General features: G+C 48.9%; 1 protein-coding gene and 1 non-coding gene across 3 annotated transcripts; one reads left to right on the plus strand and one right to left on the minus strand.

Moving 5' to 3' along the window:
• Window positions 1-45: 45 nt before the first annotated feature.
• Window positions 46-27,602, minus strand: Szrd1 (SUZ RNA binding domain containing 1). Of its 2 annotated transcripts, none has more exons than XM_075944810.1 (4): window positions 27,523-27,602; window positions 7,312-7,361; window positions 5,485-5,739; window positions 46-2,960 (listed from the first exon to the last, which is right to left on the minus strand). In XM_075944810.1, exons 1-4 carry the CDS (start codon window positions 27,571-27,573, stop codon window positions 2,858-2,860), a joined length of 459 nt encoding a protein of 152 aa, XP_075800925.1. In that variant the 5' UTR covers window positions 27,574-27,602; the 3' UTR covers window positions 46-2,857. The 2 variants fall into 2 exon arrangements, with proteins under 2 accessions (XP_075800925.1, XP_075800926.1); XM_075944811.1 differs by having other exon boundaries at window positions 5,485-5,736; window positions 27,523-27,596.
• LOC142834550 (U6 spliceosomal RNA) lies at window positions 10,527-10,633 on the plus strand. Its single transcript, XR_012907633.1, has one exon. It is a non-coding gene; the product is annotated as a U6 spliceosomal RNA (small nuclear RNA).
• Window positions 27,603-27,631: the final 29 nt, after the last annotated feature.

Here is a 27,631-nt window from a genome sequence, read left to right on the forward strand (position 1 = left end):
GCAACCACAGTTCGAGATAGGAAGCCAGAAAAGAGGACAAATGCCTGACAAGTTTAAAACATGTATTTAAAATACAATTTATAAAATGCTTAATCTGCCGACTCAGGAGCCCGCGGTGGGGGTTAGGGTGGGGAGCAGCCTGCTACACCAGCAGAGCGAGACTGCAGGGTGCGGCCCTCCCTCCCAGTCCCTTCTGTACAGATGCCCAAGGGTCCCCCCTGGGGTCATATGACCAGAAGCAGGACCCCAGAGGTTTTCTTGAGTCTCTGCTCACCAGGGAGACTGGATACAGCCCTGCCGGCCCATCCCTGAGCAGAGCACCCCAAGATGGGGCAGAGCAGGGTATGGCAGGGCAGGACAGGGCTGGGCGGGACAGGTGGGCTCTGGAAGGGGCTGATGGCAGCAGATAGGGTGTTGCCTCCTGCCTGCAGGTGGGGAGCACCCTGATTGAGGGGACTGAGAAGGGCTGGTCACCAGACCTGGACCCCCAGCTCCTTTGGTTATAGGCTGACATCAGAGTAGTGGCTCATGGGAAGCGGTTAGCTGGAAGGGCTGAGGCCTGGCTCGTTGGGTCCAGGAAGAGCTGGGGGAAGGGACAGTACCATGAAGGCAAACAAAGGGGCAGCAGCCTCAGGTTCCTGCCCCTCATCCCCCTGGGGATTTCCAAGCCAAAGCCTGCAACTTACTTAGAGACAGAAAGGAAGAAAAAAAAGAAAAGCACTTATGGAGTTATAGACAACTACAAAAAATGAAAAAAAAAACAACAAAAAAAACAAAAAATGAAAAAAAAACCAAAATTAATAAATCACACACACACAGTGAAAAAATAAACCCACAAACACACACACACACAATCCAAACGGTTTCCCATGCCCTCCCACCTCCCCCAACACATCTGTTTTCCTTTCTTCCTTTCTTTCCTTCTTTCTCTCGTTGTGCCAGCCACCTCTCCATCTAGGAGGTCAAGTGCAAGACTGCTGGTGGGCAGGCACAAGTACACTATGGGCAGGGCCTTCTTTGGCCAGAGTGAGACGGGAGAGCCACTCCCACAAGCTCTCAATATGCAGACGCCAGCTGCCCTTAGCTCCTACTAGAGGGGTGGGGCAAGCAGGGTTTCTGCACCCTTCTCCAAAGGACAGTCTGTCCTCCAACCAGAAACCACTAGCCCCTGTGGGTGGGCCCTAGTCTATGAGCTAGCAGCCAACTCCCTACTTGCATTTAAGGGGGTTGCCAGCCCTCCTCCTGAGGCTCTGCTCCAGCTGGCTTGCAGAAGGCCCCTGGTTTCAGGCAGGTCTATGGCCATGCTACGGAAGAGATTCTTCCCAAGGGGAGGATGTTGTGGGCGTAAGGGGCATAAGCCAGGGGACCCAAAGGTGGTAGGATCCTGCAAAACTCAGCTCATCACTTTAACCACCATAGCTGCCCTAATCCCACCCCACGCCACCCACTCCCAAACCTGTGTGCTGGCCAGGAGAGGGGAGGCCGTCAGGCTGGCTGAGGGATAAGGCGAAGGGCCCAGGAAAGACTGCGAAGCCTGAGAGCACCCAATGGACACAGCTGCCCTCTCAAGCCTCTCCCTATCAGGAACCAAAGCAAATCTCCAGGCTTGGGGACAGAAATGGCCTTCATACCAGCCTCATTCTAAGGGAAAGGGCAGTCGAAGCCTCTGAGAGGCCTGTCAACCATCTATCTGCCTCTGCAATGCAAGTTCTCTTTCCCCAACCCTTCTCCAACCGTTCTACTCCTGTGGTATTCGTTTCACTGGGGAAACGTACCAGTTTCTGAGCCAGGGCCATCACAGATGTGGCACGCCACATATCCTTAAGCTCTCCAGTCTTGCTGGAAGGGATGGCCTGGAGTTCTGAGTCAGGCTCCCCTGGGCTTGTGCTGACAGCAAGCACTGGACAAGTGCCACCACTGCCTGATTCTGAGCCCAGAGTGTGTCTCCTCCCCAACACTCCCTGTCCTGTCCGCCTCTAGACACAGCAAGCCTGGCTGGTAGGGAGCCACCCTGAGGGGTATGGGAAGGGGAAGTCTGTCACTTTCCCCATCTCCCACAATACTAGAGGTGGGGCTGGCGCCTCCCCCAGGCTCTCTGAACTGTCTCTAGGTAACTTAGTTGGGACTTAGCTGGAGGAAGGCAATATAGGCACAGTGCTCATCTACTGGGGGCTCCAGAGCCCCGCCTTTTCTGGGCGGCAGTAGGAATACAGAAGCTAAGCTCACCAAAATCCTATTGGTTAATGTTTCTAGCAAATTTCCTAGAAACATCCTCAAGTGACTACCAAACTACCCTTCTCAATTAAAAATTCATTAAACTGCTAAAACCCCTTCCATGCACTTTTTCTTGCAAATCAGATATTTGTATAATAAACAAAAATAGGAAGAAAAAAAAAGGAAAGGATATTTTCAATAGAACTTCCTTTTAAGTGATGGCGACATGCACTTGGGGTGGGTGGGGGAGTTTTCATTTGTCTTTTGAAATCCCAAATTAATGAGCATGATAAACTGTTATTGCTGGCACTGGCTTTACCCCAAGTGGCCAAGTGGCACTGTCTGACCCTCTACTCTGAGTCCTTGGTAGGTTCCCCCAATCCTCCCCTAATCCCCACCCTTTCCCTTTCTATTGACTTAGGACAGCCCTTGTCAACATGCCAATCACAGTGGGAAGGGGGGGAGGCAGAGGTCACAGTGCATGGGGTTCAAGGTCACAGTGGGCGGAGCAAGGGGGATCACAGTGCAAGTAAGTCAGGTCGTTCCCTCTGCTCAAGTCCAGACGTCTGCCACGGCAGTGCGACCCATGGCAGACAATCCAGGAGGCGATGGTGGCGGCAGCGGCATCCTTTCTTGCCTGCATTTATCTGCGCTGTTTGAAGCCTTGTGACCCATCAGGACCCAAAGGCTGTCTGATCACATTACTGGGCTGCCTGCTGTCTTCGGGTTGGGAGATCCTGGTTGGCCTAAAAGAAGATAAGAGGAAGAAGCCCTTGAGGATATAAAAAATGCTCAAATAATTGTTTTGTGTGTGTTGTTTGTTGAGTGTGGGGACATGTATGCACAAGTGTTTATGTCTGGCCAAATATTGTCAAGTGTCCTCCTCCCCTGCTCTCTATCTTATTCTTCAAGTCACTGAATCTGGAACTCACTGACTAGGTTGGCTGGTCAATGAGCTCCAGGGATCCTTTTAACCCCTTCACACCCCTCTGCCCCACCCACTTGTAGCTTTGCTTGGCTTTTATGTGGGTGCTGGGGATTCAGGCTGGGGTCCTCATGCTTGTCTTATAGCACTAATGCCAACTGAGCCCCATCCCAGCCTGAAGTCCCCAAACCTTAAAAAGAAAAAAAAAAATCAACCCACGACAGAGGTTGGGGTTAGCAGCCAACTGGAGATGCCAAGGCTGCTACTTTGGCAGCTCCTGTGGGAAGGAGGGAATGGTCCATGGTCTGTGTTAACTCCTAGCAGTTACAGCACTGCCCCCTTCTCATTTGTGAGCTGAGGGAGGGTGTGCACCCGATCCCATGGAGGGAGGAGTGGCTATGGCAGCACTTCTCCCTCAGAGCTAACAGACTGCTCCAGTGTTGGGCCCCTAGCTGTGCACTCAGGAGTGAACTGGCACCCACCTGTCTGCCTCCTGCTTCCCTCCAAACCACGAGGCTAGCTGCTGACTCCTAGTACTAGAGAAGACAGAAGGAAATGGACTTTTCCCACTCCAGACAGGTGCAGACTAAGAGGAGAAAACAGAACGGAGGTTCCTTCAAGACAAACAGCACTGGACATGGTGACACACGCCTGTAACAGTGCTAGGGAGGCTGAAGGACCACCCAGAGTGCAATGCTGGCTGGGCTACACTGAATTCTACGCTAGCATGTGTGAGAACCTGGTTTCAAAAAGCCAAAAACCAACCAAAACATCACCAAGCAGGGATAGACAAGGAACTCAATCAACTGTCCAAGCCCAGAATAGCAAGCCAAAGACAGCCTCAGGGAAGAGGACTAGGGCCAGGCTCGGAGGCAGGCTGCCTGCCTAACCGGCTTTGAGGCCAACCATGCAGTCCCCAACACTGGGGAAAAAAGAAAGAACAGTCTGGTGTGGTGTGTTTGTACCCCTACCTCCGGGGAGGTTGAGACAGGACGACTGTCAGGTCAGCCTAGGCTACAGGGAAAAACTGTCTCAAAAGAGACATACAAAAAGTATGGGCTGGATCTGTGTCTTAGCAGAGTGCTTGCCTAGCATGTATACAGGCCTAGGTTTGATTCCAGTTCTATGTAAACCAGGTGAGGTGGTACATGCCTGGAATCCCAGCGGTATGGAGGTAGAGAAAGAAGGACCAGCATTTAAGGTTATCCTTTATACAGTAGTGAGTCTGAGGCTAGCCTGAGCTACAGGAGACCCTTTCTCAAAAACAGGCTTTTGTGTGTCCCCGTGTGCACTTCTGTGACATCTGGTATTTTCCTCAACCTTCAATTTCCTTTTTAAAAACCATTTTGAACCGCGTGCATGTACACGGGTGCCCACGTGCACCCCAAAGCCTGAGTACGGAGGCCAGAGAACACCCGGCAGGTGGTGGGAAGGTTCCAGAAACTGGACTCAGGCAGCCAGGCTTGGCACCCTGTGCCCTTAGCTGCTGAGCCACCTCAGCAGCCTGTGCCCAGCTTTCATGTAGGTACTGGGGATCCAAACTGAGGTTCCCAATGCTTGTGTGGCAAGCACTCTAAGACTGACTAAGCCGTGTGTCTTCAGCCTCCTAAGGCAGGTTTTTGGGTTTTTTTGATTGCCTCTTTTTTTGAGACAGAGTTTCTCTCTAGCTTTGGATGATCTGGAACTCACTCTGTAAAGCAGCTTGGCCTCAAACTCATAAAGATCCTCCAGCCTCTGCCTCTCCAGTGCTGGGATTAAGCACTACCACCATCCAGTTCCAGAGGCATTTTTAACAAATATTATGTTATCAGAAAGAAACACACATAATACAAATCTAAAATAATAATAAAAAGACATAAGTGAAATATTAAAATTTTAGCAAAAACTCACACGGGTCTGCTGGAGACCCAGCACCTAAACACTGAACTTTTCTGGGGTCCTGGGCAGAACTTGGCACCTTAATGGCCATCTGCTCACTGGTAAGTATGTACCCAATGGCTGGCTGGCAAGACAGGTATGACCATTACCCTACTTCTCAGACCAGACATCAGGTGAAGTAGCTGTAAAGAGTGCGGCTGACAAAGCCCAAGTCAAAGCCCATCCTCTGTTCCCTGTGCAGCCTGCTTCCTGGCGCCTGTAGCTGTGGAGGGGGCCCATCAGCCAACCACTTAACACCCTACAGTACCCCTTGGCTGAAGAGAGCTTTGCTAATACAGTACTTGCCTCTCAAGCCGAGGACCTCAGTTGGATTCCCAGAACCCACATAAAGGTACCCTGCAGGTTGGTGTGGGGTACACTCTACCTATGCCTCCCATTGCCCTGCCACTGCTGGCAGCCACACTCACCTGTCAAGGATGGGTTTCTCCTGCTCCTCCTCAGGGCTGGCACTGCCCAAGATCCGTCTCCTGGCCTCTGCGTACTCTGCCTCCCGCTGCGCTAGGGACTTGACAGGAAGGGCTGGCCTGCTGGTGGAGTTGGGGCTGCTGAGCACACCGTTGCTGGTGGGCCTCTTGAGGATGCGGATCTGTGGAGGGGGCCCCGTGGGAAGGCTATCGTCTTGAATCACAATGGGCACTTTGGGAGGAGATTTGGATTTCCTGCTGACAAAGAGCAAACACAACTTCACAAACCCCACAAGGACCAGAAGGCCCATCCAAGCCCACACCCTCCTCACCACTGTCCTCCTTCTAACTAGTCACGGCCCAGGACCACGACTGCACTCCCACTCCTCAAGCGTCACCTTGCCACTAGCTCTGCAGGGCACAGAACCTGCTCCACAGATCTAACTCTGCAGGGGCCAGTTCACCACCTTGTGTCCTAGGACTTCCTCTCTATGCGCACAACAGGCCCAGCAAGCACCGTTTGGCCCTTGACACCAAACATTCCATACCCAAAATCCAACGACTTTGATGAAAACCCCAGCTTCCCTACACAGACCAGAGAATGAGAGGCTAGTGAGCTGGGAGCCCCTCCGTCCAGGTCTCCTACAGCGTGTGCTCAAAATAAGACAATATATAGGCACCTGCTATGCCACCCTATCTGGCAACAAGCAAGACATTTATCAAACTTTCTCTGCCTTCTGGCCAGTGACCTGTGCCTCTCAGAGACAGGCTGCACCAGACAAGCAAGTCACCTCCACACAAGAGCCTTTGAACAGAGAAATCTCCCTTACTAGGGCTCTCTGTTCTGATGGGCAGCGGCGGGGCTAGGGCAAAGGCCGGTCCTAGAAACAGTGCTTGGCAAATGCTCAAAAGAAAAGCATTGTCCAAGGTTAGTGGATGTGCACATCAATGCCAGGTGGCCACAAGCAGAGGTGAAATTCCCCAAACACAAAGAGGCCAACAACACAGGGAGGGAGGGAGGGAACAGATGCCACAGATGAGAACTGGAGCAAGGCAAGATTAACACACCAGCCACCAGGCCACCCCAGACCTGTCACAACCACTGAGACCTTCGCCAGAGCCTGGGTTGTCAGGAAGGGTAGAAGCTAGTGCTCTGAGTCGAGTGGAAAGGTCCTGGAGGGGTGGGAGCAGCAAGGAACAATGACCATAGGAAGCAGCTCCTGGGAAAAGGAAAGGAGCCAGCAGTCTCATCACAACAGCAGGGAGTCTGGAAAGCCAGTGTGGGGCAGGGGCCTCCCAGAATCCCCTGGGGGAATGACGTAGCTGGTTCTACTCTGTTGCTTGTCCCTGTTACCTAAGCCCAGTACCCACTCTGAAACCCATTTTCCATGCTGCACGGATGGATGTGAGAGAGCAATTATTAAAGGTCTTGCAAGAATTTCCAAGAATCTTCCCTTCCAAGACACCTCATAACAGCCTAAACTGCACGCCAAAGGCCACAGAGAAGCCATCTGTCCAAATTCTTCATTACAGAAGATACCGATGTCCAGAGGGAAAAACAACTCACCCCACCTCAGAGTCACGGGCCAGTCACAGCTAAAACCAAACCTTGCAACTTGTCACCTTGCCGCTGTCAATGAGATGACCTCACACAGAGCCCACCTAGCCTCATCCCAAAGCCTCAATCCAGGGTCCTGGTCTTCTACTGGGATTGAAGAGGTAGTGCCCAGGAGCCTAACCTTCTAAAGTTATCAGCCTGCTGGGGAACACTGCCTGCCCAGCTCTCCAGTGGCAGAGAGCATGAGCCTTCACGCCAGACATCAGCCTTACCTCTCCTTTTGTGTGATCTTCAGTTTTTTTTCCAACCGTCTGTCTATTTCCTAGAGGAAAAAAATGTATATAAAAGTGGAAAAAAATCTCTCTCAAATAAAACCTTCTCTATTTTTCCAAGCTAAGGGCAATGTCCTCTCTCTAGCCAGGGACATGGCTGTGCCTTCCTACTAGACCTGAGGTTTGGGGACCAGGTTCCCTCTGCAGATCCATCTCCCCTTAGCCCCATGACCACACAACAGTTCTGGATCTCACCATTAGGCTGGGTTCTCTGCATAGCCTCCAGCCCCTCTCCTGGACTGTCCTTCAGAGTCACTCCACACCTACCTAGCCAAGTCTTGTCCCCACTCAACTGCTCAAGGACCATATCTGAATTCTGCCTCTCCCCTACCTCTAATCTCCTGTTCCTCTTTTTCACTAGAACAGGACTGAGCTATCAGTCCTCAGAACCCAATGAGCTGCCCCACTTGCCTGCAGCATCCTCAGCCCCTGTATGCCCTATTCAGCCTGCACAACCCAGGTGCCTCCTCTCCCTGCAGTCTTCCTATCCCCCTGGTGCACTGAGCACCTACTCCTGGGGTTGACTTTCCCTTTTACAGCCCTTCACAGCCACAGTGTCAACCAGCTCAAAATCTAGTTTGTACTGACACAAGCAATCTGCGGCCAGCACTGAGGGAAAGGGGATAGGAGATAATCCTGCTGTTTGTCCCCAAAGTGGACCCAGGGAATCTGAGGGGGAATCAGAGGGAGACTTCTCACAGAACCTAATTACCACAAAGCCAGCACTGCAGACAAAGGATGAGCAGAGACCATTACCCCACACATTTAGGACCTCAGCCCGGGGGCCCTCTGTACTGAGCATCAGGGATTCCAGGTGCCTGCATGTGACGTGGAGGCAGGCTTTGTGTCTCACTTTGTGAGGACCAGTTCCTGGAGGGAAGGAGCTATGTGCTCAGCAGTATTTGCTGGAGAGGGCTCTCAGCCACAGGTGATTCTGCCTAAGAGGCATCTGGCAAGGTCAAGACATTTTTGGTTGTGACTATGGCAGGTGGGTGAGGTGGGGGCTGCTACTGGGTAGAGACTGTGGTACTGCTAAGTGTCCTGCAATACAGGGCAGCCTCCAGGTGAGGAACAGCTTCCAAAGTCAATGGTGCTCAGGCTGGAGACCCTGTTTCTAAGACACCAGTGTCTCGGCACTCACCCACAAACCCAGCACTAAGGAAGTAGAGGCTGAGGGTGTGGGGGCAGGGGATAAGGAGTTCAAAGGCCACATTCCAAACCACAACTACAGTGACAATTCCTCAGGAAGGGACCTGCTGTGTTCTACAAGGAAGGAGGCAGTTCAAGCTAGCCAGCTCTATCTATCAGTGATTTACCTAATTATTGTCTATGAGGAGAATCAGCAAACTGAACAGCTGTTAGTCTTGAAGTGACTCTGGTGCTCAATCCACTGGTTGAGTCCTACAATCAAGCCAACTTTCTTTAATGGTGTTTTCTAAAAGGTTCTTTTCATCTTTCCTAATTTGTATCTCTTACAAACAATACAAAATTCTACTATCAGAAGCTAGATTCAAGTACAAACATTATCACTCATTTTTGGCAACACAATATACTGTGCTTGGGAGGCACCGTCAAGTCTCTGGGGCACCTGGAAAGGCCAGAACACAGCTGAACTACAGTCAATGCACAGAAAAGACACAGAATGCTCTTGACAGATACCCAGATTCTCTACCAAGCACAGCTCCTGCTAGAACGGTATTAATTCTAGGAATTTACTCTAATGCAGTGCCATTTCAAGAGCAAATGCAATGTCTTACACAGCAACCTCTTTATTTGTGAGTGTGCAGGTGTGTCTGAGTGTATGTGTTGGCCTGTGCGGTACCCCGGAGTCCAGAAGATGTCAGGTTCCTGGTAACGAGAGTTACAGATGTTTATGAGCTGCCTAATTCGAGTGCTGGGATTTGAACTCTGAGTCATCTCTCCAGTCCTAAGCCCTCTATTAAGTTCCCCACTGCTGATTCCAGCTTCTCCAACTAATATAGTTTTCGCATCTGTGAAATTCAAATACTTTCAAACGGAATTTAAATCCAGCACCTGCTCCAGTCAAGGAAGGAGCTAAGTTTTATATATAAAGGGACATACCTAGGGCAAAAGCCTTCTAAATCATTGGTTCTGGGGCTGGAGAGAGCGTTCAGAGGTTAAGAGCACTGGCTGTCCTTCCAGAGGTCATGAGTTCAATTCCCAGCAACCACGTGGTGGCTCACAACCATCTATAATGAGATATGGTGCCCTCTTCTGGTGGAATCCATTCAGGCAGAACACTGTATTCACAGTAAATAAATCTTTTTTTTAATATTTATTTATTTATTATGTATTGTGTCTGTGTATATGCCTGCAGGCGAGAAGAGGGCACCAGACCCCATTACAGATGGTTGTGAGCCACCATGTGGTTGCTGGGAATTGAACTCAGGAGCTTTGAAAGAGCAGGCAATGCTCTTAACCTCTGAGCCATCTCTCCAGCTCCCCCCCTTTTTTTAATATTTATTTATTTATTATGTATACAATGTTCTGTCTGGGTGTATGCCTGCAGGCCAGAAAAGGACACTAGACCTCATTACAGATGGTTGTGAGCCACCATGTGGTTGCTGGGAATTGAACTCAGGACCTTTGGAAGAGCAGGCAATGCTCTTAACTGCTGAGCCATCTCTCCAGCCCAGTAAATAAATCTTAAAAAACAAATATAACATTGGCCCCAGCTAAAGACAGGGACAGGCCACTGCCAAGGTTTGGCTGACAAGACAGGGTGTGTTTTGTGCTATTTTCAGAAGTTTCCAAGTCATGATTTTTACAGGGGAAACTATTCATCGATTCATTGTGTGGATTCTCACTTTCCTATGCCCACAAAGGTCAGAGGACAGATAGAGAACTGCCCTGATCCACAGAGTCTGTGCTTCCTTCTCTAGGGCTACTGGAATAACCATCTTCCCACGACCTGCGCGTGGTGCAGGGCAGAAAGAAGTCCTTCGTGAAGACACACCTGAGTAAATATGCCTCTGTCCCCAGCCAGTCACGCCCAGCAAATAAATGTGGCACGCTGTTTTACTGTTTCTTGAAAGTAACACCCGACACTGAGATGAACTACTGGGAAAACCTTAAGATTTGATCCTGTCACCTTCCCAAGCCACACCACTGGCACTGCAAAAACTACAACTGCCGTGCTCGCTTCGGCAGCACATATACTAAAATTGGAACGATACAGAGAAGATTAGCATGGCCCCTGCACAAGGATGACACGCAAATTCGTGAAGCGTTCCATATTAAAAAAAACAAAACAAAACTACAACTGCCATGCCAGCCATCCTGCAGGCAGGGTCGCTTTACAAAAGCGGAGGAAGGTCTCCCATCAGACACAGAATGAGACCCAAAGCCAAGCAACTCCGGTGAAGCGGAGCTGGCCACTGGCAGAGTGCTCAGACAGTGAGCAGAGGGAGACCTCTCTGCCAGCACCAGGTACACAGCTCTGGGCATTTGCTCCCAGGCTTGTTCTGAGAAACTGAGCTCAGTTACACCCTCTCACAGGACAGACTTTTCTATTTTCAAGGAAAATAGAAATCTCCTCCAGGAACCACACAGGCCTACACTGCTGTGTCATACAGGGAAGCATCAGCTTGGAGATTCCAGTCTCAAATAAGGATCAAATTACCATTATTATTTTATTTTTTACAAAGATGCCCAGAGTCTTGATGGTGTTACCGAATCCCATGGCTAGGACAATAAACACTGAAGCCATGACTTTGTTCTGAGTGGACACGGGGCAAAGGGGGGCATAAATACTCCATGGGCAGCTGAGTATTCTCTGGGTGTAATGTGCCTCTCCTAAGTGGGTCCAACTCCATGTAAAAAAGATCAGCTTCTAAACCCGACCCAGCTCCACTGGGCTATACCATGTGAACACTGTGATCCCAGAGCAAGGAGACTAAGGCAGGGTGGAATTCTGGCTCTTCCTTAGGGGTCCCGACTTCACTTATAGATAAAGCAAAAGACTTCATAAGGCAGAATGAATCCAGAAGGACTCCAGCCTGCACAGAGCAAACTGGTCTCAAAAGAAAAACAAAAATGACAATAACACAGGCAGGCTATTCTTGGTCTGAAGAATCCCAAAGCCAGAAAAAGAGGAACCATGGGAGGAGGGGTGGTGTTTTGGCAGGTAAAGGAGTGTCTACACCTCCAGGTGAATGAACGCAGACACCAGCAGTTCCTAGTGAACCCACGGGAAGGAAAGTTCAGCTTCACTGCTGTTGATGCCCTTCCCCTCAGTGTGTGGACTGTAGAGCCTCCGGCAGGAAGCTGTGGTGGAAAGCAGGGGTATGATGGGGAAGAGCTCATTCTGGAGGAGGGGAAGAGCTCATTCTGGAGGAGGGGAAGAGCAAGGAAGGGCCTCAAATAGACTACTTTCTTATTTGAAAAAAAAAAAAACTTTTACATGTTTTGCCTGCATGCATCTATGTATACTGCATGCAGAAGCCAGAAGAGAGGCTGAAGAAACGATGATTCTGCTGTTAGAACACTGATTGCTCTTCCTGAGTGCCCAGGTTCAAATCCCAGCACCCATACAACAGGTCTCAACTGTCTGTATCTACAGTCCCAGGAAATCTAACGTTTTCTTCTGGTCTTGCACACATTTGTACAAACACATACACAGACAGAATACCTATACACACACATATAATAAGCTTGGCACACACTTTTAGTTCCAGGAACCCAAGGCTATTTATACAGTAAGACCCTGTCTCAATAAATAGATTTTTAAAGTTTAACACTGACGGTGTGAATGTACTTGTCATGGTGCATGTCTGAAAGGCAGAGGCTATCTTTCAGGAGCTGGTTCTCTCCTACCATGTGGGTCAGGCATCACAGCAGTGAGCCTTTACCCGCTGAACTGCCTCCCCAGTCCCAGCCTACTTTTACAAAACTGTTATAACCTGTGTGGGAACAGGGAAGACAAAAAGGGCAGGGGTATGTGTGAAAGGCAAGGCCAATTACACAGAAGGTTTGTTCCTATGACATTCAGAGGTGGATAGAGCCAGGGATGGTGGCTTATGCCTGAGACACTAGCACTTGAAAGGCTGAGGCTGGAGGTTCACCATAAGTTAGACATCAGTCTAGATCACATAGTGAGCTCCAAGTCAACCTGGGCCACAGAGTGAGGCACTAAATCAGAAAATAAAAAATAAAACAAAAACAATGAGCTGGAGAGATGACTCAATGGGTAAATTGAGGACCTGAGTTCTGATCCCTAGCACCCAAGTAAAAGCTGGGCACACCGTACAAGCCTATACCCCAGTCCTGTGGGTGGAGGTGATCAGGTCCTAGGAGCTTGATGGCGCTTGCTGGTTAGCTAGCCTAGCTGAAATGATGAACTAAGATTAATGAGTGACCCCGTCACACGCGCACACACACACAAATGTATGAATGAGGGGGAGATTGATAAAGTCAACCTCTAGCCTCCAATCCCCACCCCACCCCGAGACAGGTCTCTCTGTGTAGCCTTGGCTGTCCTGCAAATCACTTTGTAGACCAGGCTGTCCTTGAACTCACAGATCCGCGTGCCTCTACCTCCTGAGTGCTGGGATTAAATGCGCGCGTCATCACGTCCCAGCTTGACCTCCAAATTTGCACACACAGGTAAGTCACCAGACTTACACCACACACACACAAAGATGTTGGCCAGACATGATGGCATGCATATACCTGTAATTCCAGCACTTGGGAGAATGAGAAAGTATTGCCACAAGTTTCCAGCCAGTCTGGGCTCCATGGCAAGACTGCATCACAAAAAATTAACAGCAGGCTGGAGAGACTGCTTGCTTGGTAGTTAAAAGTGCTTGCTGCTCTTGCGGAGACCCGAGCTCTAGCACCCATACCAGGTGGCTTACTGTCTGTAACTCTAGCTCCAGGGGATCTGAAGCTCTCTTTTGGCCTTGGTTGGCCCCTGCTTGCACGTGTACATACTCGGACACAATATATGCATACAAATAATAAAATAAATCTTTCAAAAATGGGGCTGGAGCTGGGTGGTAGTAGCACATGCCTTCAATCTCAGCACTTGGGAGGCAGCGGCAGGAGGATCTCTGTGAGTTCAAGGCCAGCCTGGTCTACAGAACAAGTTACAGGACAACGAGAGGTATACAGAAGAAACCCTGTCATGTAAAGAAGAAAAAAAAATGGGGCTGGAGAGATAGCTCAGAGGTTAAGAGCACTGACTGCTCTTCCGGTCATAGATTCAATTCCCAGCACCCACATGACAGCTCAGAACCATCTATAACTATAATCCCATGGGATCCAATGCTTTCTTCTGGTACACAGACATACATGCAGACAAAATCTTTAAAAAACCAAAAGCCAGTCAGGTTTTTCTACTAGGGGAGCAGAGGCAGGGGGATCTCTGTGAGTTCGAGGCCAGTCTGGGCTATAAGACTTAGTTCCAGGACAGGCTCCAAAGCTACAGAAAAACCCTGTCTCGAAACCCCCCCCCAAAACAACAACAACAACAAAAAAAAAACCCCACCACCACATTAAAAGGTGGATGAGACAGAACTCAGTAAGGTGAGAAGGCGAGAGGAAGGAGGAAGGGCAGAGGACAGGAGTCGGGCTATTTGGGGCCTCTGTGTGAAGAGCAGCAGACAGTACTACTGCAGCTGTCCTGTCTCAACAGGAAAGGTCAGGAAATGTTTCATCAGTTCATTCAGGGGTAGCGAAGCCCTGAGGGACAGAGTTAAACCAGCCATGCCCACAGAAGAACATGCCCAAATACTCCCCAGGAACTCTGCAAGAGTGGGAGGGAGTAACTTGTCCTTTCTGGGGCTTAAACTGCTGTTGCCAGCTCCCCACCCCTGCCACGGTATCCAGCCAAAGGAGAAGATGGTGAGCCCTCTCATCCCACCATAGCAGCTAACATGACTTCTTTGGTGACTACTGCAACCAACCAACCTAACCCTTAAGAGTAGCAAGCTGCTTTCAATGAGGTTTTGGCTCTAGATTAGAAAATGCCCCTTTTTATTGGCAATGCAGTCAGTAACTTTCCTCAGGTAACTTCTACCCATCTTTGTCAGTTTCTGGCTTTTCTCTCACACTCAAGGAATGACCACTGACCGTGAGTTTCCTGAAAGTGAGTATGTTCCAGAGCTGGGTGGACAGCAGGTAAGTCTCCAAACTGACCAGGACCAGTACAAGCGTATGTGTCGGGAGAAATGCAAAGAAGACATCACAGGGCTGGCCCATTGTCACCTGGCACACCTTTAATCCCAGAACTGGAGAAATAGAGGCAAGGCAGGCAGACCTCTGTGTGCCAGTCTGGTCTATATAGCTACTTCTGGGCCCACAACAGACATTGGTAGCCATGTCCTTGGTTCAGGGTGGCCAGTGTCATGACCCAGTAGAGTTGTGGTCCTGGCTAAGGCGCCTCATGGTTCCCATAAACTTGGGAAGGATCCTGGCTCTTCCTGAGGGTCTCAATTTCACTTAGGGACAAAGCAAAGAAATTCAGAAGATAAGACAAGTATGGTGTGTTTTCCCAGCTTTTGAGAGCCTAAGGCAGGAGGATTACTTTGAAACTGAGGCCAGCATGGGCTACAGGTAAGACTGTTCCAACAACTTCATAAGGAGAACCATTCTGTCTACGACAGAACAGTCAGAAGGTCCTGCACCTTTAAAGGGTCATCTCTAGTCCAGATGTGCGGCCCACAGAGCCCATTTCTGTGCCTGTGCTTCAGTCCTGCAGTTTTATATGTCGGCCAGGAGCAGAGACACTGGCTCGGATTGACTGGGCTAGCTGTCCCTGCTCATTCTACTACTGGAACCACCCCCCATCCTTGGGGAAGCACCCAAAATTCAGGTTCAAAAATTAAGCAAATGTCCAAGATAGTCTAAATCATTATAAACACTACTATATGTGCTTTTCATGCCTTTAAAAATTATAAAAGCAAACCTGAAAAAAAATCCAACTATGTACAGGCTAAGTTAAAGTTCACAACAAAAAGCCAAAAACTTGAGGGGTTGAGAGAAATGTTCTCTGAGAGGCTGAGGCCACAGGCACTCACAGTACAGATTTGGGTAAGCCTATTTTCCGTTCCACTTCCCACGAAACACCCCTCCCTTTGTTACTCCCACAGTGAGGGAAAACATTCCACTTTAATTAAGTGGGTCACCACAGGGCACAGGATCTGGCTCTGACTCCCTCTGAGGAAGCCTAGGCTTTGTCAGTCGGGGTCTTCGTGCTTCTCCTTCTCAAATGAGGGGAGAGAGTTGGAAAGCATGGTTTGATAGATGTCCTCAGCTTGGGGGCCAGAGGTGAGCAGGCCACAGAAGCTGTGTGCTGTGTGAGCAGTATTGTGCAAGACCAGAGCACGGAGAGCCAGCCATACTGCTGTACAATTCAGGAAGTGTGGAACAGATAAAAGCAAGGGGGAGGGGGGAGGCAGGGGAAAGGAGGATGAAAAGATTAATAGCAGGAAAGAAAGAAAAAAAGACGCTTCTCAAAGGGTGGCGCCTCTGGACAGGTTGGTATTACCTGTCAGGGAAAGGTTCCCCAAAACCTCCTTCCCGCCAAGCACTCAGCGCTCAGGGTGTCTGCACTGAGAGACCCTGGGGAGCCCTCGGGACACCCTTTATCCCCACACTAGCTCTAGTTGTGCATCTCAAGCTGCAAGTGCCAAGTGTACACCAGAGTTCCCTCTCACTTTAGAGTGCAAAATAGCAGTTATAATCTTTTAATGATTAAAAAATTAATTTTAGGGGCTGGAGAGATGGCTCAGAGGTTAAGAGCATTGTCTGTTCTTCCAAAGGTCCTGAGTTCAATTCCCAGCAACCACATGGTGGCTCACAACCATCTATAATGAGATCCGGTGCCCTCTTCTGGCCTTCAGGCATACATACAGACAGAATATTGCATACATAATAAATAAATAAATATAAAAAAATTAATTTTATTTATTGTATTTTATGTGTGAGTATGTATGCTCTACCATCTGTGTGCTTGCTGACTGTGGAGGCCAGGAGACAGCATAGGATCCCCTGGAACTGGAGTTACAGGGTGTTGTAAACCACCACACAGATGCTGGGAATAGAACCCAGGTCCTATGCAAAAGCAACAAGAGTTCTTAACCACTGGGCCATCGCTCTAGCTCCATATTTAAAAATCTTTAATATGGAGTGCATGATGGAATAATACCACTCTGATACATTGAGTAAAATTTAAAACATTAGCCTGGTTGTGGTAGATGGAGCTCTGTAAGATCTAGGCCAGCCAGGGCTATATGATGAGCCTATCTTAAAATAAAATTAAACACGCCAGGTAAGATAACACACACCTTTAATTCCAGCACTCAGGAAGCAAAGGCAGGTGCATTCCTGTGAGTTTAATGATAACCTGGTCTACTTAGTAAGTTCCAGGACAACTAAAGGTATATAATAGAGACTCTATCTCAAAATACTGAAAGAAGGAAGGAAGCACTTTGTGGCTCACGTGACACCTTCTTCTGGACATGGTTTTATGATCAGAATAAGACAGTCTCAGTACAAAGGTTTGGTTTCTTTTATTTATTGTTTGTTTGTTTGTTTCAAGACAGGTCTCACTATGTAGCTTTGGCTGTCTTGGAACTCATATATAGACCAGGCTGGCCTCGAACTCAGAGATCCACCTGCATCTGCCTCCCACGTGTGGATTAGAAGCCCGTTTCTATGTTCAGCCTTTCTTTTCTTTTCTTTTAAATAACTTATTTAACTTTAAGTGATTGGTATGAAGGTTTCAGATCCCTTGGAGTTGGAATAATAGACAGTTGTGAGCTGCCATGTGGGTGTTGGGTTCCAGGTCCTCTGGAAGAACAGCCAGCGCTTCAACCACTAAGCCATCTCTCCAGCCTCCCTTTCTTTCTATGCTTATTTATCTTACACCCTCTACCATGTTGTGTCCTGGGGATCAAACTCAATTTGCAAGGTGTGGCAGAAAGTGCCTCAACTCACTGAGCCATTCCATTGGCCCTGGGTTGGTTTCCTTGGAGATAGGGCCTTGCTTGTAGGTAGGCCCTATCTCAAACTCACAGTAATCCTCTGCCTCAGCCTCCCAAGTGCTGGGATTACAGACATGTACCACAGCACCTGACTATACTGTCCAAACCTTGTATAGGTTCACAGTTTTACGAACACTGATATATATCTAGTGTCAGATCGGCTCAGACTTTAAGAAGTAACAACCCATGACTGTGGGACCACCCCAGCCTGCTTCATGTACCATCTCAGCAGTTCAGGCCAAAGACGCTAATTCCTGTTTACAGGCCACTTAAACAGCTCAGGATCAGTTCTGTTTTCAAAATACATACTAAAGTTTCTTCCCAATGACAATCCAAATCACCAACATCCCCTGGTTCTTGCCCATTCCATCTGTATTCCCCATAGCAGCCAGAGTGAGACTTAAAACCGACCATGGTTCCCTACTGTACAGCAATACCATCTACTATTTCCACCAAACCCGGCTCCCAGCGACTCCAGCCTCACAGGCCACCTTCCCTCCCCATCTAGCCACCATACTGGCCTCCACTGTTCAGCAGGCAAAAACAATTCCAATCCATCCCAAGGCCCACGCACTCAGTGTTCCCTCCTGAAATGCCCTGGTAGGTTTGCATAGCTATCCGTGCACTGAAGTATTATTTTTTACTCTGTTCTGGTATTTTTGGGTTTGGTTTTTATTCTTTGAGACAGGGTCTTTCTACATAGCCTTGGCTGGAACTCACTACGTAGACCAAGGCCTCAAACTTAAGAGACCCACCTGTCCCTGGAACTGAAAGCACTCCTGCCCCAGCCTCCCAAAACTCGAGATCCAGGTGCAGACACCCCACAGTTCTCTCACCTTTGGCCTCTCAACCCCAGGTTTATACTGCACTCTGCCCAGGCATCACTACTCTCTGTGCCCCTGCTGAGTGTTTATGAAGCATACACCAGCCATCTCACCCAGCAGAGCTCTGAGAGCAGACGCTTCATGCACCACACTTGGCCCAAGAGCCTAACACAATGCCCGACACACCAATTTGTTAATAGTCCTGATGGAGCAATTTTAGACCTGTCCCAACTCTACAGATGGAAAAGAACCAATTCTGTTCTGCTGGAACAACCACAGTTCCAGCATGACTAAAGCCAGGATCTCAGCTGGGCTTATCAGTGTCCAAGGAGGTGATTACACACATTCAAACTGGAGCTAAGGTTGGCTGGGGTGCAGTTCAGAGGCAGAACACGGGTTAAGCAAGAGTGAGACTTGTACCCTCCACTGAGTATGTGGACTTGTGTGTATGCAGCCCTTGGTGGGATAGCAGGATCTGTATCCTCTAACACGGCACCTTCCCAGGTCACCATCTCCAATCCCTGCCACAACCATGGGGTGTAACCAGCCTTGTGCACCCTCAAGTGGCGACTTGACAAATGACACACAACTGGTGATGGAATCAACCAGTTTTTATACCCAGGCAGGCCAGGTTCAAACGAATCCAGGTTTCCCAACAAGGGCAGGATGACTTCATGGTCAGTCAGGCAGGCTACAAAGGAAACAGTTCTTCAGCAGAAACCAGACCCAGAAATTTAAAAAGACCCCAGCAGAGAGGGCCTCAGAAAGTGAAAACTGCAGCCCTGACACAAAGGAATGTTTGACTTTGGACACTTCATCAGTCTCAGTGTGGGAGGGAATTTGTGCAGGGCAAATAAAACAGGGCAAAGTCTACAGCACTCCGCTCTGTGAGGCTTCATTTATTTGTTTATTTTAATTCTTTTACCAGTTTGGTTTTCACACAGCACTGAGCAACAAGACTTGTAGAGAAGAAACAGAATATTAGTCCTCAGAGACCGCAAGCCAGAGAGACCCCTGGGCAGGCTTAGGACCTGGGAGCCCTCAGACTGTGCTGCCAGTGGCTGGAGGGCAGTGACTGTAACACCCACAGGGAGCACAGCTCTCACCCCAGCCTTCACCGGCCCTGGGTCCAATCCAGCAATCAGGTTTTACAAACCAGGATGAAGTTGAGAGGCAGGAAGCAGCTGCCCCAGAACCAGACCTGGCATGAAGCCCTCGGTTTCTAAGGCCACACGCGGAAGAAGTAGGGAAGCAACCATTCTTCCTCATGAAGACACCTTGCCACTTCTCCCAAGGAAACTCCCAAGTGGGCAGGCTTTGGAGGACTAATCAAGCAACTATGACACCACCTCCAATTTTATTTGAACACCCAAGGGTGCTCCTATCAGTCTAGCTTGAATCAATCAGTGACACTCAGCAGGCAGAAGAGAACACAAATGGATCATGAGACACACAAAGAGGGGACTCCAGGAGAGGAGAGCAACCAGGACCCAAGTGAAGGCAATCAAGCCCAATAATCCTGAGCAAAAAGTATTTATAATCTTTCACCTGGCCAACAAGTTATCTCAAGCCAGATGAAGAAAGGGAAGTCAAGGCAGGGGCCCACGTGGGCCCACAGTGAGACAAAATAAAGGAAGGAGTGTTTTGTTTACAATTTCCACCAGCCAGTACCTCTCAGGCAGTCACATTTTGGGTGTTAAAATGGGCTCTGAGCGTTCAACTCAAGGGCAACCCTGTTAAGAAGCAGGTCAAGGCCATGTGGGGGAGGGGCCTCTAAGAACTCAACAACAGAGCTAGCTAAAGCACTTTATCGATGAACCACCTGGTGACAAGCAAATGCTAACAATCTCAACAGGACTCAGGACCAAACCCACCACCCAGTTTCTTCTCTTTGACCTCGGAGGTCAGTGACAGGTCAGTGACTAGGACCACAAAGGCCTAGCGAGCACTAACTCTACTGTCTCACAGACCCTTCCACAAAGGGGCTGTAGGATCTGGGTGATAGTTCTGTTCACCAGTCAGCCGTGCAAAAAAGAACTGACAGCAGGAGGGTCATCATTGCTTTGTGTCCTGGCTGGTTTTATGTCACAAGCTAAAGTCAGAGAGAAGGGAGCCTCAGCGGAGAAAGGGCCTCCAGAAGATCCAGCTGTAAGGCATTTTCCTAATTAGTGACTGATGGGCGAGGGCCCAGCCCATTGTAGGTGAGGCCATCCTTGGGCTGGTGGTCCTGGGTTTTATAAGAAAACAGCCTAATTCCCCTCCCCCAAAGGCATAATTCCTGTGGTGTCTGTTTTTTTAATTTTAATGTTTGGATCAACATCCTGCAAGAATAAGATGTTAGGAAGCCATGTGTCAGAGCGTAACACAGTTCAAACTATTCATGTATGGACATTTCTGGAGTTACTAAGAGTGCTTCTGATGGCTGCCTGGCAGAGCTCTCCCCAGTCACCACAGCACTACCTAAAAACAGCAGAGGGCTGCGGCTGTAAGCCAGTGCTACTTATGCCTACTATGTACAAGGCTCTCAATTCAATCCTTAGCACCACAAAAAGAAATAATAAATTGATTTTTTAAAAACTGTGTACTGTGTACTTTGGCCGGCAGTGGTGAAGCACACCTTTAATCCCAGCCCTTGGGAGGCAGAGGCAGGTGGATCTCTGTGAGTTTAAGGCCAGCCTGTTCTACAGAGCAAGTTATGCAGAGAAACCCTGTCCTGAAAAACAAGAAAAAAATTCTGTACTTTGGCCACAGGCAGGTAAAGTATTTAAACACAACTTCCTCCTAGGAACCAACAAGTCTGTCTCTGTCTTCAACAGGAGAAATAAATAATCTATGTTATTGTTATGTCAGTGAGGGAAACATTAAGAAAACACACTGTACATTGTGGAGGCCAGCTACCTGGCCCAGCGAGGGACCGATGTTCATTCAGGGTAACCAATGTCCTCTAGAGGAGATGAAGGGACCGTTAAGAGGTCTGGCCCCAAGAACACGTCTGCGTCACTACATCTCCACAATAGCAACATTTTCTTGCAGGGTTTCACCAATAGCTTTACAGAACCACGATTCTCTCCTGCAGAAGGCAAGGCCTGCATGGCAGCTCCCTGAGTGCCCAGAGCACGCTGAGAACAGGCCCCTCGTGCAGCTCCAGTGAAAAGGGCAGGGAGCCACTGCTGAAAAGCTCATTACCCTCCTTTCTCTGAGGCCGGGAAAGCAGATCTCTCTCCAGAGTTCAGGGACAGCCACCTCACAGCCATCATGACTATACTGACCAAAAGATCTGCAGAAAAGCCCTTCTGAGAGCAATCACTGCAGGTCCCAGGACTCAGACGAGGAACTGCTGAGAAGCCTTCAGATTTGGCAGACCTGGGTGTCCTCTTTACCGAAAAAATAAACAGAAGGGAACTGGTACCAGAGAGCCCCAAACTAACTCATCTGTCGTTTTGTGCCCGCTATACAGTCAACTGCACACATTCAAAAGTGACAACAGCCACGCCTTGCAGAACATGGCCACTCCTCCAAAGGTAAAGATTTAATTTCTTAAATGAAAATCCAACTACATCTTGCCTCTGCTAAAGGAAGGGGAGCAGGGAGGCACTATTTAAAAGTTTCCACTGCTTTGCGGACAAAGTTGCAGCTCCCAGAAGCAAGTTCAAAGCACCCCTGCAAGCCTCTCTGGCTCCATCTTTTTCCACTGAGCCCTGCCAACCTTAGTGCCTCCAGCCAGAGGAAATACTTGCAGTGTTCCCAGCTCTCCCCACACGGCCTCATCTATGTATGCACTGGCCACACTACCACCTGCCCAGGGACCAGACAGGACGGCTCCGCTCAGCTCAGCCTTCAAATCTTCTTTTATTTATTGTTCCTCTTTTTTCCTGAGACAATCTCCCTGTGTTACCCAGGCTGGCCTCAAACTCATGATGCCAGCTTCCTGGCTCTTGGTCTTTCAAAGTCCACGACAGCATAAGCTCCCACACAAGACCTTCTCTGCACCCCATTTGTGCTTCTACAAAGCGTTGTTGTTCTCTCACTGGACAAGGCCATAGTGCCCAATGCACACTGATATGTTCATGGATGGGTTTTTCTTTTTTGTTCTTCTTGTTGTTCTTTTTTTTTTTCTTTTTGGGTTTTTCAAGACAGGGTTTCTCTGTAGCTTTGGAGACTGTCCTGGAACTCATTCTGTAGAGACGCACCTGTCTCTGCCTCCCCAATGCTGGGATTAGAGGCATGTGCCACCACCAACCAGCCTCCATGGACACTTTCTTATGGGCTTTCACACTACCAAGCATCACTGATGGGGCAATGTCCGGATGACTGGCTCACTCGGGTGTAAAGTAAACATACATCTGAATTCTCAATCCGGAAGACCAGTGACCTAGTTATCCTTTAACTTGCACAAGACATTTTCTTGGGCTTGGAACTGAGCTCAGCAGTAGAGCCTCTGCCGGCACACATGAGGCCCTGGGTTTCATTCTTAGTACAGCCAATTAAAAGGGGGTGGAAGAGCTTGAGTGGAGGTACATATTTATAATCCTAGCGGCAGGAGGACCTTAAGTTTAAGGGCGCCACAAAGACCCTACTTTTAAAAAAGAAGACTGTACAGTGGTAAAGGCACTCAATACCTGAGTTCAGCCCTGGGAAGCCACATGGTGGAAGGGGAACCAACTCCTGCAAGCCGTTTTCTGACCTCCACATACAAGCCCAACTCCCATAATAAATAAGTATGAAAAAAAGATACATTTTCTTCCCATTAGCTGCTTAATTTGAAAAAGAAAAAAAACTACAAAGGAAATCTTAGGGACATAGGGAAATGAGAGGCTGACAATACTTTATAACTACAAACCTAACTTCATCTATCCTTATTCTATACCTTATTCTAGCTGAAGGGCTCATCACCAACAAGATTAGTTTGGCCATGTTTTATAGATTTCTTTTGTTTAAACAATTGGTGTATATAAACTAGTTTCAAACCATCAGAAACGAGGCTAGGCATGATGGTGCATGCCTTTAATCTCAGCAGAGGCAGGTGGATCTTTGTGAGTTCGAAGTCAGCCCGATCTACATAGTGAGTTTCAGGACAGTCGGGGAGAGAAACTGTCTAGAAGAACAATTGCTGATCTAGTTTCTGGAGCAGGAAGATGCCTTCCAATTACAAACCACTCTCATTGCCATTTGAGTTTTGCTGAAGATAGAGGATTCAATTCAAAATTTGAAGCAGGGGAGAAGGTATATGGCAGGGGCAGTGCCTGTGCTTAGCATGGGAAAGGCCTGGTTATCCTCAGGGAACTCCCTATATCAACAGGGTCTGAACCAACAGTGACTCGCTTCTCCATTTCACCTCCCCACCGGGAACGTTTTTAAAGAAGCATTTCTTTGGGGAAAGGCACGTTGCACTCTCTGAACTGTCTTTAGCGTGTGGCTGTGATCCTTCTGAAGAAACACCCAAAGGAGCAACTGCACAGAAGGGAAGCACCCACAGACGAGCAGCAGCTTGTTTACAGAATACCCAAGGCGATTCAGGCTGACCCTTCCTCAGTGGAACGACCACTCTATACTGGGGAAAAGACACTCAAGAAGGGAAAAAAATGACTTCAGATCCTGACATGGAAAGACATTCTGACATGACCCAGCTTCGTAGAGTTAGAAGGCAGCGATCCCAAGGATAACGGCACTTCTGGATCCACGGAGTCTGGTCATTCAATTTTACAATCAGCCAACTCCCATTTGACTTTTAAGATTTATTTACTTATTATGTGTACAACATTCCTTCCATGTGTGCCCGCATGCCAGAAGGGGGCGCCAGGTCTCACTATAGATGGCTGTGAGCCACCATGTGGTTGCTGGGAATTGAACTCAGGACCTCTGGAAGAGCAGTCAGTGCTCTTAACCTCTGAGCCATCTCTCCAGCCCCCCATTTGATAATTTTTTAAAAGATTTATTTATTTATTATGTATACAACATTCTGCCTCTATGTGTGCCCGCACGCGAGGAGGGCACCAGATCTCATTACAGATGGTTGTGAGCCACCATGTGGTTGCTGGGAATTAAACTCAGGACCTCTACAAGAGCAGCCAGTGCTCTTAACCTCTGAGCCATCTCTCCAGCCCCCGCCCCCCATTTGATAATCTTCTCTCCGCTTCCACCCAAGTTTTCTTCTACTTGTTTGTTTTGCTTTTTTCGTTTTTGAAGACTGGGCATATTCAAAACTCATTACCAGTAGGGAGACCAGGTAACCTGCAACTAAGCATTTTTATGCCAGCAACTGCCTGCATCTGAAACTATGGAGAGTCGAGTGGATGTGGTGATGTGGACATGCTTCACTCCTCCTCAGCCTCCTCCTCCAAAGGTGCACATTAAGGGAATCAAATTCACGACCGACTTCAGAGGCCAGGTGGGGTAGACGCCTGTAATCCAGCTTTAGAAATACAGAAGGCTGAGTCGGGACTATTCTTTTGCATTTGAGCCAGCCTGAGCTACAGTGTGAAAGGCTGACGCTTGCAGACAAACAAACATTCAAATGAACACCTGAAGCCTGGCACTTGGGAGGCAAAGACAGGTGGATCTCTGAGAGTTTAAGGATAACCAGATCTAGGCAGTGGATTCCAGGACAGTCAGAACTACACACTGAAACCTTATGTGGCAGTTTGAATGAGAATGGCCCCCTAGACTCCTAGGTTTGAATAATTTGCCCCAGTCTATGAAACTGTTTGGGAAGGACTAGGGGGTCTGGCCTTTGAGTCAGTGTCCTGTTCTCTGCCAGGTGCCTCAGGATCAGAACGTTAAGCTCTTAGGTCCAGCACCATGCCTGCCTGCCATACGCCCCCTGCCATGATGGTCAAGAACCCTCTGAAACTTTAAATTAAGAGTTGCCTTCCTCACGGTGTATCACTTCACAATGAAAGGACAGTAACTAAGACACTGTCTCAAAAACAAAGCAAACATTAAAAATGAAAGCCTATGGCTGGAGAGCCGCTCCCAGGGCTTAGGGAGTGCTTGCTGCTCTTGCAGAAGACTGGAGTTTCACTCCCAGCACTCCCCATCAAGTGGCTCACAATGGCCAGGGGACCCGACGACATCTGGCATCTTCCCGCACCTACACACTCCTGACCACAGCATGCACAGCTCACTTTCTCAATTGAAAAAGAAGAACGCTAGGAGTGGCACACACCTGGATCCCAGCACTCCTCTCAGGAAGTCAAAGCAGGGCAGGCAGATCAGCCTGGTCTACAGAGTAAGTTCCAGGCCAGCCAGGACAACACAGTGAGACCCCGCCTTAAAAACAAAACAAAAAGCCCAGAGGACAGGGGAGCAACTCAAGAGTCTGTGTTCAGCATATATGTAGCCAGGGGATCTGATGAACAACATGGAAAAATAAAAAGAAATAAATAAAAGAAACAGATAAAGACAAACTCAAGTCTTTTCAAGGTAAAAAGGTAGCAAAATGGTAGCAAAGGAAGTCCGTTTTAAAATTGGTCTTGGAGTCAAATCCCCAAACCTCAATTTCCTGTCTAGAAAAGCAGAGCAGTTTCCAGGCAATTTATTTCGAAACTAAATAAAAAGATACATATAATCATGCCGCATGCCTTTAATCACAGCACTTGGGAAGCCAAAGCGGATGGATCTCTGAGTTCCAGGTTAGTATAGTCTACAGAGCAACAAGTTTCACAATAGTCAGGGCTACATGAAACCTGCAAAGACCAGGGTTTTAAAACCCTGTCTCAAACAAACAAACAAATGTAATTAGAAAAAAAAAAACAAGGTTTTTCTTTTTCTTTTATTTTTTTATGCAGGGGTGACACGAGGGTGTCTGAGTGACTCACCCTAGCAGCAGTCCATAAATGCCTCTACCGGAAACTGGGCATCTTCTGGCCAAGTCACTACTGTGCACACTTCCTAACATATAGCACACACTCAAAAATATTTGTGGAATGAGTAAATATCCAAATGACACCTGTTGCTCTCTATAAAACCCTTTAACTTGCTGGGTGTGGAGGCCCACATCTTTAATCTCAGCACTCGGGGAGGCAGAAGCAGGCAGACCTTTGTGAATTCAAGGACAGCCTGGTTTATATGGTGAGTTCCAGGGCAGCCAGGGCTACAGCCAAAAAACAAAAAACAAAAACCCTGTAGCTTTTTTGATTCAAGCTGGAAGGGTATCTTAAAACTACTAAACAATCTCTGAATCACGCACTCCTTCAAATACTCGATTATGTTAAGTGGGGAAACATCACCAATCTTTCAAGAAATGCTGAACCAGCGGAAAAATCTTCGAAGCCAAGTTTCAACATTCCTGTGAAGATACACCCGCTGCTGCACTGATCCGAAGTGCCAGGCTCAGACAGACCCAGCTTCTTCCTACCCTGGCGTGTGTACGACTCCTCAAACACAAGCTTTTGCGATGCATGTCACCGGAGCCCAGCACGGCACAGGCGCGGACACATGGTCACCCACCAGAGAGACGTTTCCGTCTCCAGGAGGATTACCGTCAAACCTCAAACTCTGAAATTACCACATTCATCACCAACCTAGTAAATGAGTTCCTACTTGAGCTAATTTTTTCCCCCTGTAACTTTTGGAGGCAAGCAAAAACTCCCAATCATTCCGATCGGTAATCTCCCCTTCTCCTCGCAGGCATGGGGCTATCTTACAAATCACACCCTTCCTCCCTTCCCTCCACCCAGGCGAACCTACTCCGAGATCCTCCCCATTACGCAGATCTTTGGGGTGGGTGTCGGGAAAGAGCGGATGCTAGCTGAGTTTAGGGGAGCTCTGCTGAGATCCCCAGGAAACCAACTGCCTCGGGCTCTCGGAGTAAAACTGAGAGGAAAAAAAAGAAAAAGAAAAAAATCCAGGTTCGCCCACGGAGGCGGAAGGCAGATAGCGGCGGGGGATTTCGGTTCAGCGCCTAGTGGTCCCAGAGGACACATGGTTGCTTGCTCCCCGCTGTCTGGGGCCTCCTCCCGCTCTTCCTCAGAGTCAGGCACGCCGCCCGAGACCCTCCTTCAGCAGACAGAGCACACGAACTTTAAAATGGTTCCTGGGGTGCGGAGACCAAAGAGAGTGGCCCGGGGTAGAGGGTGGGGCGCCCTAAGCAACGCGCACACCGCTGGACGGAGAGGCACCCCGCAAAGGTAGAGGGAGAAATGGAACGCGGCCCCTTTAAGAGGCCTTCACGGCGCTCCGGGACAGGGAGCCTCTCTTCTTCCTCCGGCCCGGTATGTGAGACCCTTCCTGGGGGAAAAGTCCCCCCAGACCCGCTCCCCGGAGGCTTCCCTCACGCCGGGTCCGCCCGGCCCTGCCACGGGGCGGCAGCTCCTCCTTACCCCGCTGTCTGCCGCCTCCTCCCAGCTCTCAGCGACCTCCTCATCTTCCATCTTACTCGCCGCTTTCCCTCCTCCCCCCAACCCCTCCCCGCGCCTGCGCCTTGCAGCG

The sequence above is a fragment of the Microtus pennsylvanicus genome, chromosome 13, assembly GCF_037038515.1.
Source record: "Microtus pennsylvanicus isolate mMicPen1 chromosome 13, mMicPen1.hap1, whole genome shotgun sequence".
NCBI classification, from domain to species: Eukaryota; Metazoa; Chordata; class Mammalia; order Rodentia; family Cricetidae; genus Microtus; species Microtus pennsylvanicus.